Below are 26,710 nucleotides of genomic sequence, written 5' to 3' on the forward strand. Positions count from 1 at the left end.
TCACCTGCCGCTCTGGAGATAAGAATTTTTCTTTCCTCCTGGTCTGGGGAGGACATCTTTCACAACATGAGTTTCATCTCCTGCTTTCAGGAATGAAAAGGGGAGATCGGAGCGCCCGTTTTTCCATCTGCTGTTTTTTTGCGGTGCCTTTAACCCAAAATGAAAGTGGCATTTTGGGGGGGTGACATATTCTGGTTTACATATTCTGGATCACTGGTGCAGGGGAGAGATGGCTGTACCGGAGCATAAAATGTGGTAAGTGCTGTAAGAGGGGTCTCCTCGAGGAGGAAGGGGCGCGCCAATGCCTCTGGAGAAGGGAAGTGAGGTCCCCATTCATTACGCCTGCGGGGAGCCCAGGAGGGAGAAGTCAGGCCACAGGCTCTGTCCTCTAGGGGGAGCTCGAGGCGTTTCCCTCGGGTGTCTGGAAAGAATAGTGTTTCTAGGAATACTGCGTGGGGAAGTGCTGGCCACACTCTCTGTCCTCTAGGGGAAGCTCAGGATTTTTCCTCTGATGTCTGAAAATAATTAGTATTTCTAGGAAGGACACAGCTTACGTGGAACTGTGGTAAGATAAATGCTCCTGTGCCTCTGGGTGTTGGGGAATCTCCCTTTTTAGATGGTTTCTATTTCATTGCTTCTGTCTTTGCTCCTGTGCAGCTTTGGGATCCTCCTCCCACTTGAAAAGGTTGTATTCTCCACTTGGAAGACTAGGCAAGAACCAGAGTGAAGTCCCCCATTTAGGCACAAGTCACATGGTCTAGCCCAAGGGTCGGCAAACTCATTAGTCAACAGAGCCAAATATCAACAGTACGACGATTGAAATTTCTTTTGAGAGCCAAATTTTTTAAACTTAAACTTCTTCTAACGCCACTTCTTCAAAATAGACTCGCCCAGGCCGTGGTATTTTGTGGAAGAGCCACACTCAAGGGGCCAAAGAGCCGCATGTGGCTCGAGAGCCGCAGTTTGCCGACCACTGGCTCTATCCCAACTCACAAGAATAGAGGATGTCAAGATTTGGGGATGATTTTGTCATGACTGGTCACTTGTACACATTTCGCTAGGGGGTGGCCTTTGAAAGGAGCTGACTGGACAGGGTTCAGAAATTTGAGATCCAGACATACTCATGAAACTCATCACAACCAACAGATATATTTAACTCTTTTTCATTTTATTTGTTTATTTTTTTTATTATTGTTGCATGACTACACGATTTGTAGATTCGAGGTCCTCTTGAGTCTTGCAAAAACTTGATTTAGAAATTTTCTAAAATGTATTTGTTGCAGCAACCTGTTTTATAGGAAGGTTTTCTTTGACTCTTAGATTGACTCCCTCCTCTTTACCTCATGTACCTTTATGCTCTATGAATGTTTCCATTTGCACAGTCTTACGCAAGGAAGCCTAAGTGTCTCTGATTATGTAGAAAATTAGATGGAGTCTCTCAAAGTTTGTGTGACATCCAAAAGAAGAGAAATTGGGCAATTTTTACCCATTTAATTTAGCTTTTATTTATTCTATAGAGCACGAGCAGAGCAGAGTTTTTGGACACCTATGACAATTCAATTTGGAGTCACTGTCAGTCAAGACACTTATGTGAAGTGCCATGTCAATCCTGAGGTAATGGGGTGTAATGGGAGCACCCTTAGGAGGGGCCCGGAACACCCCAAATCACAAGTGTGGACACTGGGATAAGGACTCCATCTGGACACCCGTTATTCGTGGGACCTCCGCCCTGATGGGCTATGAGAACTCAGAGCTCCAACCACCCAACGCTCAAGCATTGCTTGTTCAGTAGCTCAAGCCCAGAAAGATGAGTTGATTCTTGAAGAAAACGACATTGAACTTGTATCAAATTCAGCTGCTTTACTTCAGCAAGCCTCAACAGTGAAAAACAAGGACATCAGAAACTGTTCGGATGGTATCTGTGTTTCTGAAAAAGGATCGGGTCGGCAGCTGACGAATAAGATCTAAGTTGTCCAGCTATTGAAACAGCAAGATACCGAATGATTCCTCAGACTTATTTGCCATATTTTAAAGCAATTAAAGTTATGTATGGCGGGGGGGGGGGGGGGGGGGGGGCAGTGTGTAGAAATCATAACCTTCAATTAACTAGTTAATCCCCATTCCAATTTGAGTTTATCTGTACTTCCTTGAAACTGGCAATAAATAGCCTTACTGTTTCCGTGATGTTTCATGTTCAGTTGCTCAGATGGCCTCTCATATCAAAAAGAAAATGCCATCCTCTGGGCATTCCTCTAGGAATCTAACAAGCTTAGCTTCTCAAAGCCCTTTGACGCTCCAAAACAATTCATCTGTAACCATATCTTTTCAAAAGGCTCTTATGACCTAACCCTGTGACTATATAGTTAAATAAATCTAATCTAAATAAAATAAATATCCATGTTGCTTCCATTTCTAAATATCATAGAGAGTGTCAAAAGCAGGAAGAATATTAAAAATCTTGCTGACTTCCCCCGGCAACAGGGCAGTCACAGCTCACATGTTTCCCATGAGCTATCCACATACACGTCTGCCTGGCTAACAGAAGCCCCAGATGGCTTGGGTGGTGAGTAGACCGCCTGTGAGGTTAAAAAAAAAAAAAAAAGGCTCCCACCCGAGCCACAAACAAATGCATTGTGACTGGGCTATTATCCCTTTTCTCTTTGCTTGTCATTAAAATCAGGCAGGAGACAAAAGGAGCGGTCAGCCGGGAGACTTCCTGAAATTGTTCTTGGAAAAAAACACGCACTATTTCACTAGGAAAAGCCTTTCTACCTCATCCCTTCCTTCCTGCTTTTGAATGCAGCTCTGTGGCGACTCTGTATTTGAAGCTGCAGTACGCATGCGGTGGCACGAGATGGCAGAAGAGAAGGACAGAGTCTGAGTCCTTGATCACATCCTTGTGTCTGCATCTCCAGACTTCTTGTGAGTGAGAATATTAAACACCATTATCGCTAAGGCCCCGAGAGACTGGATGCTGTTATTTGCAGCTTAATGCACCTTGATGTTACAGCCTCTACAACCAACTCGTGCACTGAAACTAACCTGCAAAATTTACAACATACTTTCCTGACATAATGAGAGTGCAAAAAAGCACTCCACACGCCTCTTTCAAAGAAATAGACTGATAGCATCATTTTTTTTTCTTTTCATTTGAGCTGACCCATCTTTGGCAAGTAAAATCCGAATTTTCATATATAAGCCAAACTATCCCATTTTCTTATGGGCAAGTGGTTAGAACCTATTAGAAACTATTGCTTCCTAATTGGTTAAAAATTACATTTGCACCTGGCCGATGTGGCTCAGCGGTTTTGTCGACCTATGAACCAGGAGATCACGGTTTGATTCCCAGTCAGGGCACATGCCTGGATCATGATTTGGGTCAATCATTCTCTCTCATCATTGATGTTTCTATCTCTCACTCTCCTTTCCTCTCTTTGAAATCAATTAAAAATATATATTTTTAAAGAATTACACTTGCTAAAAACTCAGGCCTTTATTATTTTGGGCTATTCAGCTTAGTTCATCCATATGGGGGAATCCTTGGAGGTAAGGATTAAAGGAGTTGAGGAATTATGAACGATGCTTGTGAATATAACAAAATACTCCACTCTTTAGGGAGCAGCCACTTGGCCCGCTATTCTTAGAGCCAGATTGAGGCCTTCGGCCAACACTGTTTCATTGTGGATTGGTTTTAAAAATTAATTTTAAAAAGTAAGAATGAGCCTCTTCAGGCTTGGAGATCCATATGGAAACACTGATGAGAATAGGTAGAGGAAATACTGTGGGCCTCAGTTAAAGATTTTTCTGAGTTCACAGAAGGGTGTTCCTTCCCAGCTTGTGATAGCTGCGCTCTTGTCATCCCTCGAGAAGGACAGAGGCTGCCACGACACTGAACTAACTTGCAGTCAGTCGCAGAGCAGATGAGCCACATTAAGAAACAGACTTTACACAGGAAACCCAGAGGCCACGAGACTTGGGAAGGACAATGAACTAGAAAAGTTTTAGGGAGCAAAACTCACCTTGAGGGAGGGGGGACAAGTGTGGACTAAACAGTCCTCTCCTTTTGAGGATCAGCAGGCTTTTGTCAGCAAGATGGGATGGACTTTTCTTGGTTCTTTTATGAGGAAGGCGTGGCAAGTTGCTGTCAACAGGGTGTGTCATAGTTGGGCAAGCAACGTTCTCTGGGGGTCATTTTTTTCTTTTCCAAATACGTATTTTTAATTCAGTTTCAGAAAAAGATGTCACATCTTTTTTTTCTAGTTTGGATTAGAAACCTGGACATTAGAGAGCTGCTTTTCTTGAAATGCAAGAAAAAGAAATAACCTTTAATAGGTTCAAAGATAATATTCTGGTTGTTCCTCTTGCATCAAAAGCTATATATCTTCTCCCCAAAGCACCGCTCCAAGAGCCAACTCCCCCTCTTGATCTCTCTGTAGCTGGGACAGGCTAATTCCACTTTCACCCAACCTATTTCTGTCAATAAATCTTTGTGTCAATCATTTCCTTTGTTAGTGGGAGGCTTCTTTAGGGGGCCATGTTGTCCTCAGCAAGAGGTTGCAGAGCAGTTGAGAAAGTTGGGGTAGCTTAGAGTGGTGGTACTCTGGGGCAACTTACATATGGCACCCTGTGAGCCTGTCACCCCAGGACTCACCCCAGTGTACTAACTCCCCCACCGGACACCAAGGTCCTAAAAGGAAGTGTTGGTAAAAGAAATTCCAAACCTAAAAGGAAGGTTTGGGGCTAGTCCCAAAGCAAAATCTCAAGGGATTGAGATAATGCTCCAGAGAACAGTTTTGCAGTTGATTTTATACATTAGAATCAAAGAAAAGACATAAGAAAGGTTATATGAAATCCATTGGTGGCAGATTAAGGAGGGGGAAATCTTCAGGACTAGATAAAAAGTAAAATAGAGAGATACAAACTTCTTTTACATTGGTGGGTGTGGACAGTTAGCATTTCACATGTATAGTTTATAAAGAGGGATGTGGGTAAGAGATAATAATGAGGAATGTTGGGGTGTCTCGCCCTGTACTGTACCAGGATCTGGAGAAGAGATCACCTTGACATTTTAAGAAGGTTATTCTGGATGCACAAAAGCAATGGACCGAGCTTGTCAAGGTAGAGATTAATCTATCATATAGGCCTTAGGATGTGACTTCCCACCATAACTGGCTCAGTTAGGTTTTCAGGTTTTTTTTTATGATCAAAACATCCCATTGTGGCTACTTTTAGTTAACTAGAGGCCCGATACATGAAATTCGTGCAAGAGTAGGCCTTCCTTCCCCCAGCTGCCAGCACCAGCTTCCCTCTGGCACTCAGGACCCAGGCTTCCCTCACAAAGGGAGGCCCCGCCCACCTGCTGTAGCCCGCTGGTGGGTGGCCTGGCCTCCCTCTGCGGGGTGATCGTGGGGCGATGGCCAGGCCCCAACCAATTGCATTGCACCCGCCTTGGCTGGCCTGGCGCCAGTGGGTGTCATAGCGTGGTCCCGGATGGTCGTCCGGATGGTCTTTCGGCTGTCGGCCATTCGGTCGATTTGCATATTATGCTTTTATTATATAGGATGAGCTTGTCAGGCTTGCCGAGGGAGCCCATTTGGTTCACAGAAGACAGCATGTCTTATCCACGCACCTCCGTGTCTCCACTCTCAGCACTGTACCAGTCACCCAGTAGGCACTCAATAAATGTAAGTTGACATGTAGGGCATGATACCTGGTGCCTTTTGTAGAACAAAAATTGTCTAAAGTGTTCCTGGCGTGTCATCGTGAATTTTAATGTCTTCTTTAGTGTGAGAATTAATGTTTAAGGTGTGACAACAAGGGGTTAATTTGGCTGAAACAGTTCTTTCTCTGATGTTAACTGGTAAGGTAACGGGATTCTAATCTCGTCAAAGCATTTTGTTTCAAATGTGGAAGTGCGTTTCTACGCATCGGCACATTTTTAAGTAATAGTTCAGCTACAGTTTTTAAGAATCTGAGTCATCTGAATATTGCTAACAAGATTTAAGCATTTGTTAATATGGGGTAAACCACTAAATTTAGATTTACGTATGGTTAATTTGGTAGGTGTAGTTCCTTGCAGAAAAATACACAAACTGTGATTTTGAATATGACAGACACACACTATTTCTCTTAAAAGAACTTTTAGAAGTTAAATGCTTTTTTCTTTACTTCTTCAAAAGAGGAGGACTTCTGCACGTAGATTCCAGGAAGATTAGATCCTGCCTTCTTTATCATAAGCCGCATTGGAGGAGGGGCTAGATGAAAGCCAGGCTTCTTTTGCTGAACCCCAGCTAGCGATGGAGTCTGGCTGTGTGGGGGTTGAAAGGAGTATGGTTGAGGACAGGAGGAATGGCCCAAACACGTTACCAGAAGGAAATCTACACAGACCGGTTGACTTGTGTTTCAAAAGTATGGGCTTGAATGTACAAACAACCATGGTCTGAGGTCCCCAGGCCACAGCGATGCCAGGGCTTACATCATTTTCTGGATAAGAGCACATTGGGGTGGGGTACATTCTTTGTCTAACGTGTTGCCAATGCATGAATTTTGCAAAGGACTCAGTTTATTCACATTTAAACAAAGCTACACTAACAAAACATCAAAGACACCGAAAGTCACGGAACAGATGACTTTGCCACGTATCTAGCACTCAGAGATACATGGTCAGTTGAAACATATCACCCATGTCACTTGAGAGGAGTTCATTGGTACAATGTGGGGATCATTCCTTCACTCTTTCCTGCCTCTTGGCCTCAAAGTCCCAGAACAGGCTGTGGTGCCACCATGGGTGGTGGCCCTGTCTAGATAATTCCCAGGAAAATGCAGCTGTTGCAGGCTAACGAAGAAAACCCCACCTTCCCCTGAAAGTAGCACACAGGGACCCCCCCTATGGCACCCCCCCCAACACACACTGAAAACAAAACCATAATAACAGCAAAGAAAAAGAGCAGGTGTGTGGTTGTGCAAGAAGCTCCTTTTTGTACTTGCCATTCTACCTGGAATGCATGCAAAATTCGTTTACAGGGTCAAACTACATCATAGCTAACTCCCACTACCTCCCTTTTTGTTCTTCTCCTTCTAATTTTCTTCCTGAGGCTCATTTCTCTTCTTCCAATATTCCTTTTTTGTGGGTGGTTCTGTTAGATATGACAAGGGTCTCAAGGTCTGGGTAGTTCTAAATGTTATTTCTTGCTAAATGTTAAAATATAGCACAGTATTTTGCAGATGCAGCAGTAAACAAATAGGATGAGCTGGTAGGAACTCAAAAAAAAAAAAAAAAAGTAATCAACTGCAAAGAAGAAATCAACATGTAATTGACCAGAGTGTATGAGAGCAATACCAAGGCTCAGTTGGGGGAGGCAGAGCTTTGCTTATGAATCCCATTTCCTTTCCTTGTTGCAAGTAAATAAAACTACCTCGTGACAACCACATCTTGTTCCCACTGGAACACCCCAAGCAGAGAACCCCTTGAGTTCAGTAGCAGTTCCACTGTAAATCCCGTTTCTTTCTCGTTCTCATTCCTTTCCTACTATGTGGCAGGTATTGCTCTAGGATTTGGGGAAGGATTAAATGAAGCAGAGAAGACCCCTGATATTGTGGACCTTATATATTCTGTGGCAGGGGATGGAGAGGAAAAAAATACCCAAAATAATAAATAAGGGAATTTCAGATAATGACAAGAGAGAGCTGTGAAGGGAATCAATCTGGGTGATGTGATAATGTGACAGATGGGCCTGGGGGTTGGAAAGTGGGGAGGCTGCTTTGGAAAGGAAGTCTGCTGGGGGGTGAGAGGGAGGAGAATTAACATCGAGTTCAGACCTGAGTCATAGGAAAGATTCAGGCAAAGGGAAAGCATTTCAGTCAGAGAGAAAGGCTTTGCAGCAAGAAGCCATGAAGGAAATGCTAGGAACTGAAGGGAAGCCGGTGCGGTTAGAGCTTGGAGAACCATGACTGGAGAGATGATAAGACATGAAGTCTGAGTTTACAGGGGCCAGATCACATCTGGCCTGGGAGGTAATGTAGTGGTTTGAGTTTATTTTAAATGCACCACAAGGCCAGGTCCTACCCAGCAAGGTAATGAATTATTTATCCAGAACACTGACTATCCATTGTTGAGCTCCTCTGCATTATCCACAGACTGAGGCTATAAAGATTTCATGACAGTCGAACAGACATAAAGGATTTATTATATAAGGGAGTTTGGGACACACAAGAACAGCTGACAAATGTGAGCCCTCTGCTTCACTCTAATCATGGACCTCTTCTCTCATTTCTCTGACATACTAAAGCTGCCTCATTCCTACATTCTGATGCCACCTGTTCCTTGTTCATTTTTTATAAATTCATCATTTGCCTTTGGAGTTTCATGTTTTTATCTCCAAATGATGAACATAGATGTATTTTAAAAATCAGTTCACTTATCCATATTTCCATGTAGGTCATTAGGGAAAAGGTCACGATGATTTGTTCCATTCTAAACCAAAAATTCCCATTCAGCAGCGATGACTCACATTGTTGTGAATCATCCAAGTAGTGGGATGACCTGCCAGCCACAGCAGGTCTCCATAGCAGCTCTAATATATTAAATACTTTATTTTTGCCATTAGCACTATTCAATTTCCAACTGTCTTTGACACAGCCCCAAGGGTTTTCTAAATAAAATCCAACCAGAAAAAAAAAAACACCAATGCCACTTAATGAACATTTCTCAGCAAATTCCTTGTAGTTGGGATAAAAATATCCAGATTGTTCAGGTGACTTAAAATTACGCAGTTTCATAGCATGTTTTACCGCAACTCACAATGAATCTTAGTGTATCTAAAAGTCCCACAGTAATCAACTCCAATTAGAATGCCTCTCCACCCAAATTAAGTTACCAATTAAATAAGTTCTCCCAGATGAGAAGTATAGCCAAGGTAAATTAGATTAGCCCTGTCATTATGTAAGTCCTACTCGTACTCTCCAGTTATATTGTAGTATTCTTACCATTTTTTCTTTAAACAAAAACAAAAAAGAATGCATGATTCATGTGTTTCCATTTAAGAAATTCAGTTATGAATTTTCAAGTGAACAGCCCATACTTTTGAATGGTACTCTCGAACGGTACAATGGTGTGTGTGTGTGTGTGTGTGTGTGTGATACTAATTGCCACATCACAAAAATCCATCCCATCGAAAGAAAAGACAATGACAAAAAGTCTTCTCAGGATACCTCAGTGGAATGGATGCTTTTATTTTAACTAATATGTCTACACAAATACACTCAGTCACAAATGAGAGCTCCTTAGGCCTGACTATAATTTAACTCTGAAAGATGAGCAGGACTGTTAAGAGACCTTCACTGACCTGGTAACCTATGTCCCTTGATATGGGAAGGGGAGTTGGGTTCTCTACTAGTCCCCTTGCTTGGGATTAAATGAGACTTCAGCTTTGGTGTGAAGCTGTTAGCTGTCCTAATCAAGGACAATATACAAAAATTGGACTCTAGGAATGAGGGACAAAAGGGAAGAAAACCTAGAAGTGGGTAGAGATAAAAGGGCAGCACTGAGCTGCAGAAAATGTCCAAGGATGGCAGACTCTAGTTAAGATCAATGGGAGGAGATTCTTGGTGTACAGGTAGAGAAATTAGACAAGGCAAAGATGGCCTTGGCCATCCAGAATGAAGGAGTCAGGGGAGGGAGTATCTGCATGTGGTAGACATCTGAATTAGAAACAGCAGAAATGAAAACCAGCAATGGTTCCGTCTTGAGCCTTTCTAGCTTAGATGTGGCTTTTCTCCTACTGGACAAATGAATTTTCATGAGGAGATCCAATCATTAATTGCAATCAACTCTCATGAGGTCTATAGGTTGAGGGTGGTTCTATTCTCAAACATGAGGCTGGTTCTGTTCTCAAACATGGGGGTGGGGCCAGTTGCTGGGAGAGGAGGCATGAAGGTACGGAATCCGAACATCTTGAATAAGTCATCTCGTAGCTCTGGTCACTTTGGACATTCCTGGGAGATACATAACAGGTCACCATAACAACACAACACACACTCGTACCTGTTTGTTCCCCAAGGCCCACGTGACAATGAGTTTCTACCATCTTCGTTTACAGAGACATTATTCAGTCCAGGTTACAATCATATTTTACAAAAGAGAATTTGACTACACAGATATCTATAACATGGATGGGATTAACCACAGGGGCCGGAAGTCAGAAGGGCCGTTTCAGTCCTGCTCAGCTGTGTGAACCTGGAGCTGTTTAACATCGCTGGGTCTCAGTTTGTTCATCTGTAAACTGTGGTGGTGAACCCACTGCCACCTGCACCCCCACCTCCGTATACGCCCTCCCTGTTCTTGAGAGGATCCCCACATGGAAGCTCCCCGGGGAAATGTAAACGCAAACAGAAGATGTGGCACTGAACCAGACTGGACAACTGCGTGAACTCTCACGCAACCATCTGTCCTCAGGAAGGGACATGCTGCCCACCGGTTCCCTAAGTCTCATCAAAGGCCATTTATTTGTAATTCTCGAGAAAAGTAATTTTCAGATGATAGTCTTGGAATAAGTTCAAGCGGTGTCTCAGATCACTCCCAGTTCGAATGAAAAACTACTTTGGTTGGAGGTGGGGACAAGCTGGGTTCCCTCCGGAAGCCTCAATGACAAGTCAGCCTCTAATTCTAGCGGTGGTTCGTCTAGAACAGCAGCTTCATAGGTGTCAGCTCTGTGTCCTATCTCATACTCTAAACACCACCATTAACATCTTTATCCAAAATACACTTGAGTTTTATATACTTACTACAGGAGAGAAAAGAACTAGAATTCACCACGTGCCCTCTATGGGCTAAGCATTTATAAGGTGTTTTACATACAGTCTCAAGGCAACTTTAAAAGGTAGGTACCACGGTTCTCATTTTACAGGTGAAGAAACTGAGACTCCGAGTGGTTATGACTCAGCCAAGCTCACACCACCAGGACATACGAGAACTCTGAAATAAAAATGCAGTTCTTCTGACTTCACAGTCCATGTTTTCTCATGCTACCTTAGAAGGAAGGGAAATGAGGGTGACTGGCTAGCCAGAAAAGTTAGGGAAAGGGATATGCAGTTAGTAAAGAGCTCACCCATTCAATACCATTCTGCAATGTCCAATTTTCCAATAATCAGAATATGAAGAAATCTTCAATATTAAGTCACTAATAAACATAAGCGATCTGACTTCGATGATCCATAAGGTGCTTTCAAATTCTGCTGTGCCTTAAAGTTCTCACTAACAATACTGGTTATCAGTTGCGCTGCAGTGCCGAGAGGAAAAAGGCAGGTAGCGGAAGCCAGGTCACCTGCCTCCATGCTGCCAGCACTGCACAGCTTTCATTGGCTTTCATTACATCAGGTCAAGGAAACAAGCAGAATCTATCAACATGGTCCCGCCTGTTTAGACATAGAGTATATTCCAAATACATCCATTCTCATGCCCAGTGAGAACGAAATCGATTCAAAAGGACCTCACCTTTCACCAAGTTCTACCCTTAACATCCTTAGACAGTCACATCACTGTGCGCAGTAGTTTTGGCAGTCCCTATGCCTATCACGAAGCAGAGCTGAAAACAACTGGGGAATGTAACTGGTATTTTTAACACCCCCCCCTCATTGGGTGGGTCAGACTGCATGAGGCAGTGTGGCTGTGTGGAGGGACAGAGGTCCGGACCTGTGGCCAACCGCTGCTCCTGCCACGCTTCTTGACGGGCCTTTTCCTCTGCTGTCCCCAGTGCCCTATCCCCCCCAGCAACGTTAACACAACGGAATATCTGCAAGCGACCGTGTCTAAAGAAGGAGCTCCGTATCGGAATCTCCAAAGCCGCCGCCGCCAATCCCAGAAAAGCACTTCCTTCTTGGCGCACTAGAGCAGGCTGGGGTGAAAGTTGTACCGGAGGCTGGAGAAGAGCCCGATGTGTTTCACGAGGTTGGGTTCCACCACGTAGGCCCGCTCCCCCTTGGCCCTCAACAGCGAGTACAGGGCCATGTCCTTGCCAAAGCCCTGGTGGCAGTACACCTGGGACAAGTAGGTGAGGGTCCGGCGGGCCGCGGGGGCGGGGAAGAGCATGGCCGGGGTGCAGCACTGCGAAGCGGGGACCACGCTGTACAGGGAGGGGCTCAGCCGCCGCAGTTCCAGGAAGTAGTGCCTGCCCACCAGTTCCACCAGGCCCATGCTGTACAGGGAGAAGAAGAGCAGGACGGGCCAGCTGAAGCCCGGGCGGCTGGCAAAGCGCATGTACATCCAGGTGAGGAGGGGCCCTAGCACCATGCCCACGCCGAGCCACTCCAGGATCCGCATGGGCTCCGGGTTGATGTAGTGCTGGAGCCTCTCGGGGTGGTAGAGCTTTAGATAAAGGGCGTCTCTGAGGTGGGGCTCGGAGAGGCGAGCCCGCAGGAGGTGCTCCAGGACGGGGAAGATCTGCTCCTCCGGGACGGCATCGTCCTCCACCATCAGGACGTAGTCCGGGTTGTAGGTCTGCAGGGAGGACTCCAGGCAGTAGACGTAGTCCTGCTTCTCTTTCTCGAACGAGTTGGTCGAAGGGTCGTCGCCGTAATCGTCCTCCGTGCCCTCGTAGCGGTTGGCCACGGGGACGTACTTGGACAGCAGCTTGGCGTCCACGTGGCTCACGCTGCGCTCCACGTTGCACAGGAAGAGCTGGTGGCCCTCGCACGGGGGGCCGCACTGTTGAAGCAGCCGGTGGAACTGGGACACCACCTGCAAGACGTAGTGGAAGCCAGGCTGCCGGTCCACCGTGACGATGGTGATGACCAGCCAGGGCCGGGGGGTGGCCTGCCAGACGATGGGCACTGAGCCGTTGGCGGACGGCAGCTCCTCAAAGTAGTGGAGGGCGGCTTCACCCTCTTTCAGGCTTTGTTGCAGGTAATCTTGGCTCATTTGGTTCAGGTGCCAATGGCGAAGGTAGAAGTAAGAGTGCAGAAGCCGGTGACAGGCCAGGGGGGCCAGCAGGCCAAACGTCACCACGGTCAGGATGAAGAGCTGGACAGCTGTGCTGCCCCAGGAGAGCCGCCTCAGCCTCCGGAGGAGCATGGCCGCGGGGGAGGCGGACGTGCTCATGAGGTCAACTTCTGGTCAGGTCTGGTCCCAAGAACAAACCATCCTGGACTGGAGGCCCGATTCAGTGCAAGTCAAACCTGAAGAAAGAGGAGGGAGAGAATGGTAAAGGGACAGGACTCAGCGTATACCAAACCAGAAGTTCCAGTTCTAGGTTGTGTCGCTATTAGAAATGAGCAGGGGTGGGGAAGCCTTTTGCTGCCAAAGGCCATTTGGATATTTATAACATCATCCTCAACTTAAAAATTAGCCTGCTACGACAGACCTAAATAGATACTTTTCGAAAGAAGACAGAAGGAAGGCCAAGAGACACAGGAAAACATGCTCAAAGTCACTAATCATCCAAGAGATGCAAATCAAAACGACAATGCGGTGCCATCTCACACCTGTCAGAATGGCTAACATCAACAAATCAACAAACGACCAGTGCTGGTGAGGATGCAGAGAAAAAGGAACCCTCGTGCAGTGCTGGTGGGAATGCAGACTGGTGCAGCCACTGTGGAGAACAGTATGGAGTTTCCTCAAAAAACTAAAAATGTAACTCCCATTTGACCCAGTAATCCCACTCCTAGGAATATATCCGAAGAAACTAGAAACACCAATCAGAAAGGATATATGCACCCCCGTGTTCATAGCAGCACAATTTACCATAGCTAAGATTTGGAAACAGCCTAAGTGCCCATCAGCAGATGACTGGATTAAAAAACTGTGGTACATCTACACAATGGAATACTGTGCTGCGGTAAAAAAGAAGGAATTCTTACCATTTGCAACAGCATGGATGGACCGGGAGAGCATTATGCTAAGTGAAATAAGCCATTCAGAGAAAGATAAATATCACATGATCTCACTCATTTGTGGAATATAATGAACAACATAAACTAATGAACAAAAACAGATCCAGAGACAGAGAAGCATCAATCAGACCGTCAAACCTCAGAGGTAGGGGAGGGTGGGGGTAAAGGGGGAGAGATCAACCAAAGGACTTGTGTGCATGCATATAAGCCTAACCAATGGACATAGACACCAGGGGGGTGAGGGCATGAGTGCGGGCTGTGGGGGGGCAGTGGGGGGAGAAGGACACATATGTAATACCTTAATCAATAAAGAAAAAATTTTTTAAAAAAAATTAGCCTGCTATAGGCTCACTCTCCCTCCTGGGAGAACACCCTCGCTTTTCCCTTTTCTTCCCCGACAGACACACATTTTCTCAACCCTAAGGGACCCCATGAGACTTGCAGCCAGGGGAGCAGTGGGCAGCAGCAGCTCCTCCTGGGCTAAGCCCCCAGAACCTATCGCCAAGGCCCCTTTTCTCTGACTCCTCCAGTGAGCTGACTGCAGCGCCCCCTAGGCTCACTTCTTTCCCATAAAGCTTCTAGAAAGCCAATGCAGCCCCGCCCAGACTCTCCTGTTGCTTCCATCCTAGGCCCTTCCTGGTTTCACTGTCCCAGCTTTAGTAAATGTGCCCTCACAATCACCTGGATTCATGCTGTGAAATCTTTCCTGCACAAATTAAAAAAAAAAAAATTAGCCTGCTATATTGGGTCAAACATTTAATTAACTCACTCCTAATGCCTTGGCAGAGCCAGACCACATAATTTCGTGGGCCTTATACAGCTCGTGGGCCGGACATTCACCACCTCTATATTAGAGCCTTAAATATTTTCTCCAGCGCACTATCTTTGGTTGTATCTGTCAATGACCTCTTGGATTCTTTTGTTATTTCTGTGAGTAATGAAAGCTTGGTGCTCCAACCTAGTCTCTACATCTGTAGATGCTTTTTTGTTTTTTGTTTTTTTGTTAATCCTCACCTGAGGATATTTTTCCATTGATTTTTAGGAAGAGTGGAAGAGAAAGGGAAAGACAGAGAGAAACATCGATGTGGGAGAAACAGCGATTGGTTGCCTCCGACCAGGTCCAGGGCCTGAAGGGCCTGCAACCAAGGTACGTGCCGTTGACAAGAATTGAACGCGGGACCCTTTGGTCTGCAGGCCGACACTCTATCCACTGAGCCAAACCAGCAAACATGTCAAACTCAAAGGCTAACACGGGCCAAATAAACAAGGTTCAAGCTTATGTGGGCCAAAAAAAAACAAGAGCTCCAATTTTCATAGAAACGTAGGTTTATTTCGATAGAGACATACTGAATACAAAGGGCTGAAATAAATGAGTCATCGTTAACATAAAATAATAGTACATTTTAATAAAAATAAATATATTTTTTTGAACATTAACTTACCAGACATTGAATAACTGCACAAATTAATAAGCGTAACGCAAATAAACCTATTTTTCTTGTTCTCCAAAAATGAAATATTTCCTGTTGTGCACACCAAACAAGTCAATACAAGACTAATGATGTGGCAATCAGCTGCTAAAATATTCACTGCTAGTATTAGTGGAGAGAAATGGTGCACCTGTGCGTAAGGCGTGTAAGGGAAATGAATGCAATAGGATTATAGTAATCAGTCATTAGCGAGTGTTGTAGTTTGTTATTAATAACTAGAGGCCCAGTGCAAGAAATTCATGCACTGGTAGGGTCCCTAGTGGCTGTCGGCCACCGCCAGGTAATCCCTCCCTTCCCACGGCTGGCCTGCCCCCTGGTCGAACTCCTGGAAGAACTCTGCTCGAGGGGACAATTTGCATACTACACTTTTATTATATAGGATTATGTATAACAGGATATTGTACCAGTATGTGTTGGTCTGGATCCCAACTTGGCCATTCACTTAGTGGGAAGTCACTTCACTCTCCACACCTTGAATTCCTAACCTCAGAAATGGAGATAATAATACCTATCACATAGGGTTTCTGTGAAGATTAAACATGTTTCAGAGCCTGAACAGTGTGATGATTGCGCGGAGGGGAGAGGGGGAAAGAGGTAGAGGGTATAGAATTCCAAACATCTCTACAGTGCAGCAGGTCCTCAAATGATGTTGTCTACTTCTAATATTGATGAGATGCTGTGGGAACCTAACTCTTATTTATATCAATTAGAGTCTATGGTAAAATTGGTTTCATTATACATTATTTCCCCTTAAAGTTGAGAAAAGCCATTGGTGATGTTAAGTGAGGACTTACTATGTGATGACACAGTAAATTCAAGGAAGCAGACAGACAAGTCTCATTGCAGCAACAGGAGCAGATTAGACCGGGAAAGCCCAGAGGTGAGAGAGACTATCCCAGTGCTAGATCTGAATGGCACTCAAGAGGGAGATAAGCAGGGAGAGATCTGACTAGGACACAACCCCAGCTTGCTGGCTTGTGACTTCTAGAGTACTGCAGACTGGCCGCTCCTCTCTGGGACCTGCTGAGGTCAAGGGAGTTAATAAATCACGGGTTGCACACCTCCATGGCCTCGCCAGCTCCACATCCCCGCTGGTGGAAAACAAGGACTGAAATGGGGTTGAGCTCACGATCCTGCTAGCCAAGTTGTTAGCCCTGGGAACAGAGTCATCCAGGTGGCTTCCGGCCTGTTCTCCCTACCCAAGAGAGCTGTACCCACTTCGAAGGAACAAAATACGGCCAACAGATAAGGCCTGCAGCTTGGAAAGTGCAAGACACATATGAAGTGCTAAGATGACAATGTGATCATAACGACAAAGCCCAGCTCTGTGTTGGGTATGAAACTGCTATCCATCCTCCTTCCTCACACTTTTCTAGTGACAGTTTTTAGTAACGCAACCATGTGACACTCTTTAGTCCAGGGGTGGGATTTTTCAGGAGTGTGTGTGTGTGTGTGTGTGTGTGTGTGCACGCGTGTGTGTGGGGCGCATATAAATGTGCATGCATACAATTGATTTAAAAATATGCATCTGATCATGTCAATTTCTTGCTTAAAACCCTTCTTTAGCTTCCCTTTGATCTCTTAATCAAAACCCAAACTTCTTATCATGGTCCACAAGGCCCTTTATGATCTGGGCCCTGCCTTTCTCTGTCATCTTGTTGTACTGCCTCCCTTCCTCAGTATGTTCAAGACTAGAAGTTGGCATTCTCTTTCTGTAAAGTGCTAGACAGTAAGCGGTATTTTAGACTTTGTGAGTCACACACTGTGTCTGTTGCATATTCTTCATAGACTTTTGTTGTTGTTGTTAATCCTCACCCGAGGATATTTTTCCCATTGATCTTTAGAGAGAGTGGCGGAAGGGAGTGAGAGAGAGGTAGAGGGAAATATCCATGTGAGAGAGATACATTGATCGGTTGCCTCCCACATGTGCCCCAACAGGAAGAAGGGAACTAGGTGGCTTAGGGACTAGGGTGAGATAAAAACATTTTATTAAATACCTACCTACACCTTTGGGTTTAAAGGTACTGACTTATAGAAAATAAATTTTCAACTTTAATATATTTGACATAAAGATCCAATCCCAGCAATTTTATGTATAACAGGAGCTTGTTAGATTCCTCGCTAACCCTTGGTTCAGCCAGCCTCCCCCAGCAAAACATAAGCTTATCTGTCTTGATCACCATGGATACCCAGCACCTAGCACTACTGAAGGGTCAAGTCCACAATATTTACTGAATGAACAAACTGACTGAGGGCACACCCTTACCCCAGATAGGCCTGGAGAGGCCCTGAAAGCACCAAGTTCTCCCAGGCCCTTGGCTTCCTGCTTGAATTGTCTAGGACAAGCATGTCAAACTCAAAGGCTAACACGGGCCAAATAAACAAGGTTTAAGTTTATGTGGGCCACAAAAAAACAAGAGCTTACATTTTCATAGAAACGTAGGTTTATTTTGATAGAGACATGCTGAATACAAAGGGCTGAAATAAATGAGTAGTCGTTAACATAAAATAATAAAACTTTTAATAAAAATTAATATTTTTTCTTGAACACTTACTTAACAGACACTGAATAACTGCACAAATTAATAAGCGTGACGCAAATAAACCTATTTTTCTTGTTCTCCGAAAGCGAAATATTTCCTGTTGCGTACACCAAACAAGTCAGTACAAGACTAATGTAGTGGCAGTCGGCTGCTAAAACATTCGCTGCTGGTATTAGTGGGGAGAAATAGTGCACCTGTGCATAATGAATGAATGCAACACCATTAGAGTAATTAGTCATTAGCGAATGTTGTAGTTCATTATTAATAATTATATATAACAGGATGTTGTAAAAATTAAGTTACGAAATTTTTATTAAAACGTTTCTTACATACCGTTATATTGGATGGGCTGCAAAAATATTAGTTGTAGGCTGCATACGGCCCATGGGCCGTGAGTCTGACATGCTTGGTCTAGGACAGTGGTTGCCAACCGGTGGTCCGCGGGCCACTGGTGGTCCGTGAGGTCCGAAAGGTTGGCGACCGCTGGCCTAGGATCTTGCTAAGGGGCCTGGTGTGCTGCTTGCAGGACTGGCTCCAGAACTTCTGTACGAAAGAGACTTGTGCGTTCCAGGTAGCAGAGGGGAGGGAGCGGACTTCCTTAAAGCTGTGTTTATAAAGCAAGCAAGACGATGCTCCTTAGATTTCATTATTTATTGGGATGGCAACTAAAGAACCTAGTGCTGATATAAAGAGGACCTTTAATCCCAGGCAATCTCCCTACTGGGAGCAATGAAATCATTAACATCTCAGAAATCTTAAAAAGCTGGTGTGAGACTGCTGTTCTACTGATGATTAATGAAGGAGAGGGGTTCCGTTCAGAGAACACATGGTCCCTGCTGACACTGATCAGCTCTTGCCAGGGTGATGAACAGCCCCAGATTTTTTTTTATCCTCTCCCGAGGATGATTTTTATTAAAGAGAGAGAGAGAGTGGGGAGCGGGGGAGAAACATTGATGTGAGAGAGAAACATCAATTGGTAGCCTCCTGCACACTCGCCCACTGGGGATACAACCTGAAACCTAAGTATGTGCTGACCAGGAATCAAATCCGAATCCCAAACCTTTTGGTGTACAGGACAACGCTCCAACCAAGTGAGTCACCTCGCCAAGGCAATAGCCCCAGGTGTTCATAGCTTACAATAACAACATGCATTTCTTGGTCGCTGGTCTGTGGACGGCTACAGCTCAGCTTGGGTTCAGCTCCAGACTGCAGGTCAGAATCAGGCCACTGCACACACATCCCATTCCTGTCAAGCTGCAGAAGGGCCACCTGGGCGTGCTCCTTTGCTGGATGGCAACTATACAGGAATCAAAACATGCAGACACATTTACAGCCTCGCTTAAGTGTGCCATAGGTCAAGTCCACTCACCACGCACTGGCCAAAGCAGTGAGCCAGAGAAATGCACTCCTCCACAGAGCAGAGGAAGGGGAGGCAGCAGACCGGTTTCCAAGCCCTCAGGAAAAAAGATAGGATCTCGCCATCTGCTCAGAGAGTCTGGGACATTTCTAGAATGCTCGCTCCTAAGGCATCTGGCTCCCTATCATGATATACTGTATAGGTCAGAACAGGCTACAGCAATGACCCCAAAGTCCCAGGGGTTTATAAAAACTGAGGTTTGATTCTTGCTCACATTACTTGTCCATTATGGGTCCACTGTCTCTGCTCCGTGTCATCTACGCTCCGGGACCCAGGCAGGCAGAAGTGCCTCTTCCCTCAACATGGCTGGCTTTGTGGCAGAGGGGAAAGGGGCAGATAGGGAGTCACATGCTGGCTCTCACAGTTCAAAATCACTCACATCATGCCCACCTACATTCACTGTCCAGGGCAAGTCACATAATTACTCCGCAGTACAACAGGGCGGAGTTATGTAATCTTCCACAAGAAAGGGGGTTCTAAAAACATATGGCCAAGCCTGAAGTCCATGACTAGGGAAATGTATGTCTCTCCAGGGAGGGGGGACAATGCAATCTAGCACACCCCCCTTCAGCCACGGGAGCTGGGATCAGATCCCCCATTCAACAATCAGATGTCTCCTCGGCCTAAAATCCAGCTACATGCCTGCTACGTAGGCATTCAGGACATGTTCTTGTTAGCTTTTAAAACCTCTTCTTAAAGGATTTAACCAATTGCTGCACAGCGGCATGCGGTGACCCATCCCACCTAAAATTCAGTTCACTTTCCTGACCTGGTTTTAAGACAACTGGCGTTAGGAGAACAGACCTGGAAGCATGGCATTTTCCATTGGTAGTTTGAGGGAAGGAGTTCTCCACTCCCAGCCCAGTCACAGGGGTGGGGCAGACGAAGAGCTGTGCCTACAGTCAATCACTCTGATTGGCAATCACTCTGATTGCCTTTCCCAGAATTCCATAGTCTCCACGAGGATGCCGGCTCAGGCCCAGACTCCAACAACGCTGTCTACAGCTTGGCATCGGTGAGGTGGCCTGGACGCAACCCCTACCTTCACAGCCCCGATCCTAAGGCACAAGGATTACTGAAATTCTTGTCTATCCCTTGCTAGTGCACTTTGAAACACAAACAGTTCCTAAACTGGATTATGCCTGTTCCCACGTCTGGGATGGAGCTGTCAGGGCAGGCCACGAAGGACAAAGACACCAAGAAATAACCATGAAACAGGGCTAGGATGAATCAACGGGCTGATAGCGGCAATCACATTTTAGTGCCTCTTCTGAAAATGAAGCCGAAGGGTCACAGGAGCAGGGGAGGCAGAGCACCAGGCTGAGCCGAGCACCAGGAGATAACCACCCCGTGACACATGTTTCCCAAGTCCGCCTCCTCCACAAACCGCACCACCGCTCTCCAGGCACCTGGTCCAAAAGACCAGAACGTTCTGACTTCTCCCGCCTATCCACTTCCCAAGTCCTAGCCGTTCCTCTTCTCTCCTCCCCTTGCCCTTCTTCACATCCATTCCCCGGTTACTCCTCACAACCTCCATCCCTGGTTACTCCGCACAACCTCCATCCAGGCCAGCTGACTGCACCGGGCTCCCAAAAGGCCTCTGACTTCCAGTGGGAGCTGTTTGGGTCCCAAGGACAGAAAGAAGTTAAGGGAAATCTCAACAAGGGGAATGAGGATGTAGGAGCAGAGCTGACATCCTCTCACCAGAGCCCCCACTTCCGTGCATGATCAAAGGGAAACAGTTTATCCAAGAACCCCCTGAGGTGGTCTCAGAAGTTAAGGACAACAAGGCCCCCTCCCAACCAGAGTCAGAGTCAGAACTTGGCACAGCAACGCTTAGCAACAACCACGCGGGCCCCGGAAACACGTAAAGTCACGAGAAAAGGTTAGACCACGTGCGAAACTCACCCGCGAGTTGGCCCAAGTCCATTTCCATGTGAACTCCTGCTTCTTTCACAGCCTCACCCCGGCCCTGGCCTCTTTCGTTTTCTCTGCCTGAATAAAACCTGCTTTGTTCTCACTTCAACCCGTCTTGAAATTTTCCCTGTGCAAATCAAGAACCTGGAGGTCACCTGACAGGAGTCCCTGACACGCAGGCAGGCCCGGGGCCAGCCCCTGGCACTGAAGTGACCTGGTAACAGCAACACTTGCTAATTAGGTGAATTTGTGTCAAGCGATCATTTGATCTCGCCAAGGCTGTTTTGCCTCTCTGCAAAATGGAAAACAAAAGCTATCTCATTTATGGAGGCGTTGTGGAGATGAAATGAGACAACAGTTATGAAAGGCCTCTGTCAGGCACAAGACACTGTGCAAATGATGGGAATGGTTTGTATTACCAGCATCCGACGCTCGGCAGCACAGGTCTGAACGTGGCAGTCTTATCTGTAGAACTGTCCGAGGAGTCCCCAATGACTGTAGAATGAACTCCAAATTCTTTGCCAAGATTCTTCACAATCCAGTTCCCACTATCTTTCCAGACCCACTTCTCCTCCCAGAGGCTACATCAACCATCAGGAGTCAGCTCAAAGATACTCTTCCAAAAGCCAACCCTGATCTCGGCCGACCAGAAAAAACCCTTTTTTTTCTTCTCAAGTGCTGGGGCACTTTACTTGAACTTTCAGCGAAAGACATTCCTTTGTCACCTTCTGCTTTAGACTGTACCTATTTATAGCTACCACTTATTAAGCTCCAAGGACATATCCAAGTATTGTACTAGACTCACACTATTTCTTCGGACCAAAATAACATTCTCAAATAGTAATGGAACGAATCCCATTTAGATGTGGGGGGGAAGCTACCAACTTCCAAACAGGAAATTCAAACACAGGACAAATTTCACAGCCCATGTTTTTCCCATGGTGCCTGCTGCCTACCATGCCTTTATTCATGGCCCTTGGGATGTATAAAGCCCTTGTTAGTGGATTCAGTCTGATTTATCTTTGGTTTCCCTCACAGTACTCGACACACAGAAGAGGCTCAGTACCTGACCATAGTCAAGTCGGTTGACCTCTTTGTGCCCCAATTCTTCAGCTATGTAATTGGTCACATGAGCACAGATCAGCTCATTTCCAACATTAGAAATGATAGAAGTCTTTCAGAATGTGGGCAGTAACAACATTAATATGTAAAACAAATTACATAAATACACGAATCAGTTCCATCTAACCAATCACCAAATTAACTAATGGGATAAAAGATACCAGACAAAGTGGTATTTAAAATACACAGAAATAAATTTAAGACATATGCAGAAATATGCAACATAAGAAGAGCATTTAAAAAGTCTTTAATAAATGGAGAAAAATAACATTTTCCCAGCTGCGGAGACTCCCTAACGGAAGAGGAGAGAGGGGTCTTTTTCTCCAAAATTTATCTCTATATTTAACATAAGGTCAATTCAATTTACTTCAAGAGGAAGTGGCCCGGTTCAACAAATGGGCACTTTCATATAAATTGGTGCAACCTTTGGAGGGAAAGTTGGAACGGTATCTATAAAAATGTCATATGGACATACCCTTTGACACAGAAATTCTACTTGCAGGAATCTACCCTGCAGAAATGCAAACACATGCTACCAAAGATGGATAGGGAATGTTCGGGGCAGTTTTATAGGAAGAAAGAGGGCAGATGTTCAGGATCATTACACCAGAGGATGATATGGGACACTAAAAAGAAAAGAGAAAGGTTTACATATTCTGACAAAAGAGTCTTAGCTCGGTCTCTGTTATGGACTGAATGTCTATGTTCCTCAAAACTCATGTATGAAAACCCTGATTCCCAGTGCGATGGTATTGGGAGTCAGGGTGTTGGGGAGGTCATTAGGTCCTGTCCCTGGAGCTCTCCTTATGGGGTCAGCGCTTTTGTAAGCGAGATAGGTGAGAGCTTGCTTCCTTTCTCTGCTCTGCCAGTGAGGACACAAGCGGGAAGGCGGCCTTCTCTAAACCAGGAACAGGGCCTTCACCAGAGCCCAACGAAACTGGCCCCTGGTCTCAGACTTCCAGCCTCCAGAACTGGGAGAAATGTTTCTGCTGTTTAAGCTACACAGCCGATGGTAATTTGTTACAGCAACTGAGCAGATGTAAAAAGTCTCTAAGGGAAAAATGCAAGCTATGTCAATGCAAACTATAGAAAAATGTTCACAGCCTGATCATTTTATGTGTAACGGGGAGTATAATTTATTAGTAGTGCGGAAGAGAGGAAAGTACGGGGGATGGAGGTTTCCTGTTCTGCTTTCTATATTTATGCAAAAAGCATATATTACTTTTGTAATCGTTTGTTGAATTTAAGAAATACCCATTCAACAAATACTGAGTCCTGTGTGTCAGGCACTGGGAGGGTGAACGTGACCCTACTCTCAGGACCCTTGTTATCAAAAACCAAGTAGAAATATGAATGTAGTTTGTTTTGGTGGAGCAGGAAGAGGTTGGTTCCCTTAAGCAAAGTAGTCTAAGGATCGTCTGGAGTTAGTACTAACAGAAACTGCTAGGAAATGCTACTTTGGTGGCACATATACTAAAATTGGAAGGCTATATTGAAAATTAACACGGTCGCCGAAACCAGTTTGGCTCAGTGGATAGAGCGTTGGCCTGCAGACTGAGGGGTCCCAGGTTCGATTCCGGTCAAGGGCATGTACCTTGGTTGCGGGCACAGCCCCAGTGCGGGGTGTGCAGGAGGCAGCTGATCGATGTTTCTAGCTCTCTATCCCTCTCTCTTCCTCTCTGTAGAAAATCAATAAAATATATTTTTAAAAAAAAGAAAGAAAATTAACATGGTCCCTGTGCAATGATGACATCAAGCTAATGGAGTACTCCATAATTTTATTATTGTGATGGTGGTTACATTTGACAAAACTCATCGAAATATACATTTAAATTGTGCATTTTTCTTGCACGTAAACTGTACCTTAAAAAAACTGATTTTTTTTTTAAACCCAGGAAAAGGATGATAGTGGGTAATAAGAATCTGCCAAACCAGACATTAAACCTCTTATAAATCTTCAGTAATTAAAATCTGGTGCACTGACACCAAAATATACTGAAATAGATGCAAAAATCCACATACAGATACAAATATGTCATCATTTATTCTATCATAATTGTAGCAATTTAAATCAGAGGTAAGAAAAAAATTGGCTTAATAGCTTTGCAGCAACTGGCTAACCAGTAGCTCTCCATTTTACAACTCAACCTAGAATAAATTCCACATTTAAATTTCTAAATGAAAGCTTTAAAGTACCTGGAGAAACTACAGGAGAATAGTTATATAAACTTGGGTTAGGAAAGGCCCTTTTCAGCAAGGCCCTCAAGCAGAAACGATAAAGAAAAAGAATAATAGATTTGACTAAATAAAAAGTTAAACTTATATATGGTCAAAGATAAAAAACTGACAAAAAACATCAGGGAAACTGGGAAAGGCTGTGCAACATAAATGACAGAATTACTACTTTAACGTGTAATATATAAAGTGTTTAAAAATCACGAACAGCAAGTCCACTGAAAAAGGGGGCAACAGAATTAAGTCAATTCACCCACACAAATGCAAAAGGCCAAGACTTATAAGAAGAGGCGTTGATTGCCCCTGGGTCAGCAACACATTGGAAAAGGTGGTAATTTCCCCTGGGTAATCAGACATGCAAATTAAAACAATATTTTTTGGGGGGGGGGCATGTTATTGGTTTAACTGTGTGCATGCAGGGAAAATTTAACATATCCAGAAAAATCTCCACCATCTAAAAGATGAAGTTTAAGTTATCTTTATTTTCTCCTTTACATTTTTGTATCCTGAATGTTTTGAATTAAACTTTTCCTTTAAAAACAATTCTCACAATTTTAGTAACGTTAAGTGTTAGACTAGTCTCTTCTCACCTCTAGTACCTGGCAGAGGGCACTCTGGAAATGCACCCCTAAAAAGGCTCTTCTCCCTGACAAGGGGTTGAATTCCCTGGGGAAAAGCGCGTAGGTCTGCACTGTGAGGTCCCTGCAGCCGCCCGGCGGACCCCAGTGAACCACAAGGGACAGAGGGGGATGCCCGGGGGCACGCCCAGCGGGCAGGAGCTCTCGCCCTCCGGCCCCGCGGGCGCAGTGCGGCACCGGCGCCTCCCGAGCCCAGGCCGGGGAGAGGGCGAGACCAGCCGGCGCGCCCCTCGCTCTCCCTCGCGGACAGCGAACGGGAGCGGAAGACCCGCGTCCCGGATCCAGCGTCTCGTCCGCCGCTGACCTTGGGCAGTCCCCGCCGCGCCTGGGCCTCAGTTTCCACACCCGCAGGCCCGGGCTGACGGTCTCGATCGCTGCGCTGGCGCCCTTCGGCCGGTCTTTCCGGGACCTGGGAGGAGGGTCGCCTTCCCGTGCCCGATCGCCCTTTCTCGGCCCCCGGGCTGCGAGGTCGCCCGCAGACACCCATCACCGCAGCAGCGCGTCAGAGCGCGCCGGGCCGGCCCGAGGGGTGGAAGTGCCGCGGGCGGGCGGGCGGGCGGCCATTAGGCGATCTGCACCGAGGCTGCTCGGCCCCGCCAGGCTGGGCAGGAGCGGGGCGGGGGAGAGGAGAGGGGGGTCTTACCTGGACTCGCCCACGCCCGGCCGGCACCTTCCTGTGGGCCTTGCGGCGCAACCAAAGCGGGCGCAGGGTGGGGAGGCGCCCTCGCCGCGACCCTCATTCATTCCTGCGCTGACGCGGGCCCCGGCCACGCACGGGGAGCCCTTCCGGGGTCCCCACAGTTTTCTGGAAGGAAGCGGCCGGCTCCACGGCTGGGGCCAAAGCGAAGCCCGCCTACCCAGGGCGCACGACCCGGCGCAGGCCCTCCCTGGCTGAGCCAGCCCGCAGCTGCTCGCCGCGCCAGCTGCGGCCGCCCCGAACCCTGGTGCCGCGATCTGGAGTCTCTCCGGTGAGCGCTCCAGTCGCGATGCCAAAGGTACAGGGAAGATCGTGCGCGGCGGACACCTACCCGGTGGGGGCGGTCAGCTCCATCCTCGGTGCGCGCGGAGGGCCGCCTCCGGTGCTGCCTAGACCGGCCGCTTCCGTGCCGTGCAGGAGCCACTGCCGAACCCAGAAGCGGTCTGGGGGCGCGCCTTAGCCTCGCCTCCTCCCGCGCCGCGCAGCTCCATGTGACCGGCGAGCTGCGGAGCGAAGGCAACCCCCAAAGCTAAGTTGGGATGAAAATGACGGCGAAAGGCGCCCACTGATGGGCAGGGAGGGAACAGCAGGCTCAGGGCGAAGGAAGTTGAAAGGAGGTAGGGATTGAGTCTCTGCGCTGTTGGCAGCCTCAGCTGTTCTCTGCTGCAGGGATTGGTTTTTGCCGATAATAAAAACATAATAGGTTCAGGGACGTGGAAGCATGAAACAGACGGACAGATGTTAGAGGGAAGGGGGAGGCGGAG

The 26,710-nt window shown here is 46.2% G+C and overlaps 1 protein-coding gene across 2 annotated transcripts; it reads right to left on the reverse strand.

Annotated features, from left to right (window-relative positions):
• Positions 1-9,198: 9,198 nt before the first annotated feature.
• PGAP4 (post-GPI attachment to proteins GalNAc transferase 4) lies at positions 9,199-26,437 on the reverse strand. 2 transcript variants are annotated; one of them, XM_028145920.2, is made up of 2 exons: positions 26,278-26,437; positions 9,199-13,170 (listed from the first exon to the last, which is right to left on the reverse strand). In XM_028145920.2, the coding sequence occupies exon 2, from the start codon at positions 13,091-13,093 to the stop codon at positions 11,882-11,884; it is 1,212 nt and encodes a 403-aa protein (XP_028001721.1). In that variant the 5' UTR covers positions 13,094-13,170; positions 26,278-26,437; the 3' UTR covers positions 9,199-11,881. The 2 variants fall into 2 exon arrangements, with proteins under 2 accessions (XP_028001721.1, XP_054583203.1); XM_054727228.1 differs by lacking the exon at positions 26,278-26,437 and adding an exon at positions 19,058-19,089.
• Positions 26,438-26,710: the final 273 nt, after the last annotated feature.

Source organism: Eptesicus fuscus, chromosome 15, assembly GCF_027574615.1.
Source record: "Eptesicus fuscus isolate TK198812 chromosome 15, DD_ASM_mEF_20220401, whole genome shotgun sequence".
Classification (NCBI taxonomy): Eukaryota; Metazoa; Chordata; class Mammalia; order Chiroptera; family Vespertilionidae; genus Eptesicus; species Eptesicus fuscus.

Coding starts and splice junctions, on each gene's coding strand:
- PGAP4 (XM_028145920.2), bottom strand. CDS start 13,093: ATGAGCACGTCCGCCTCCCCCGCGGCCATGCTCCTCCGGAGGCTGAGG.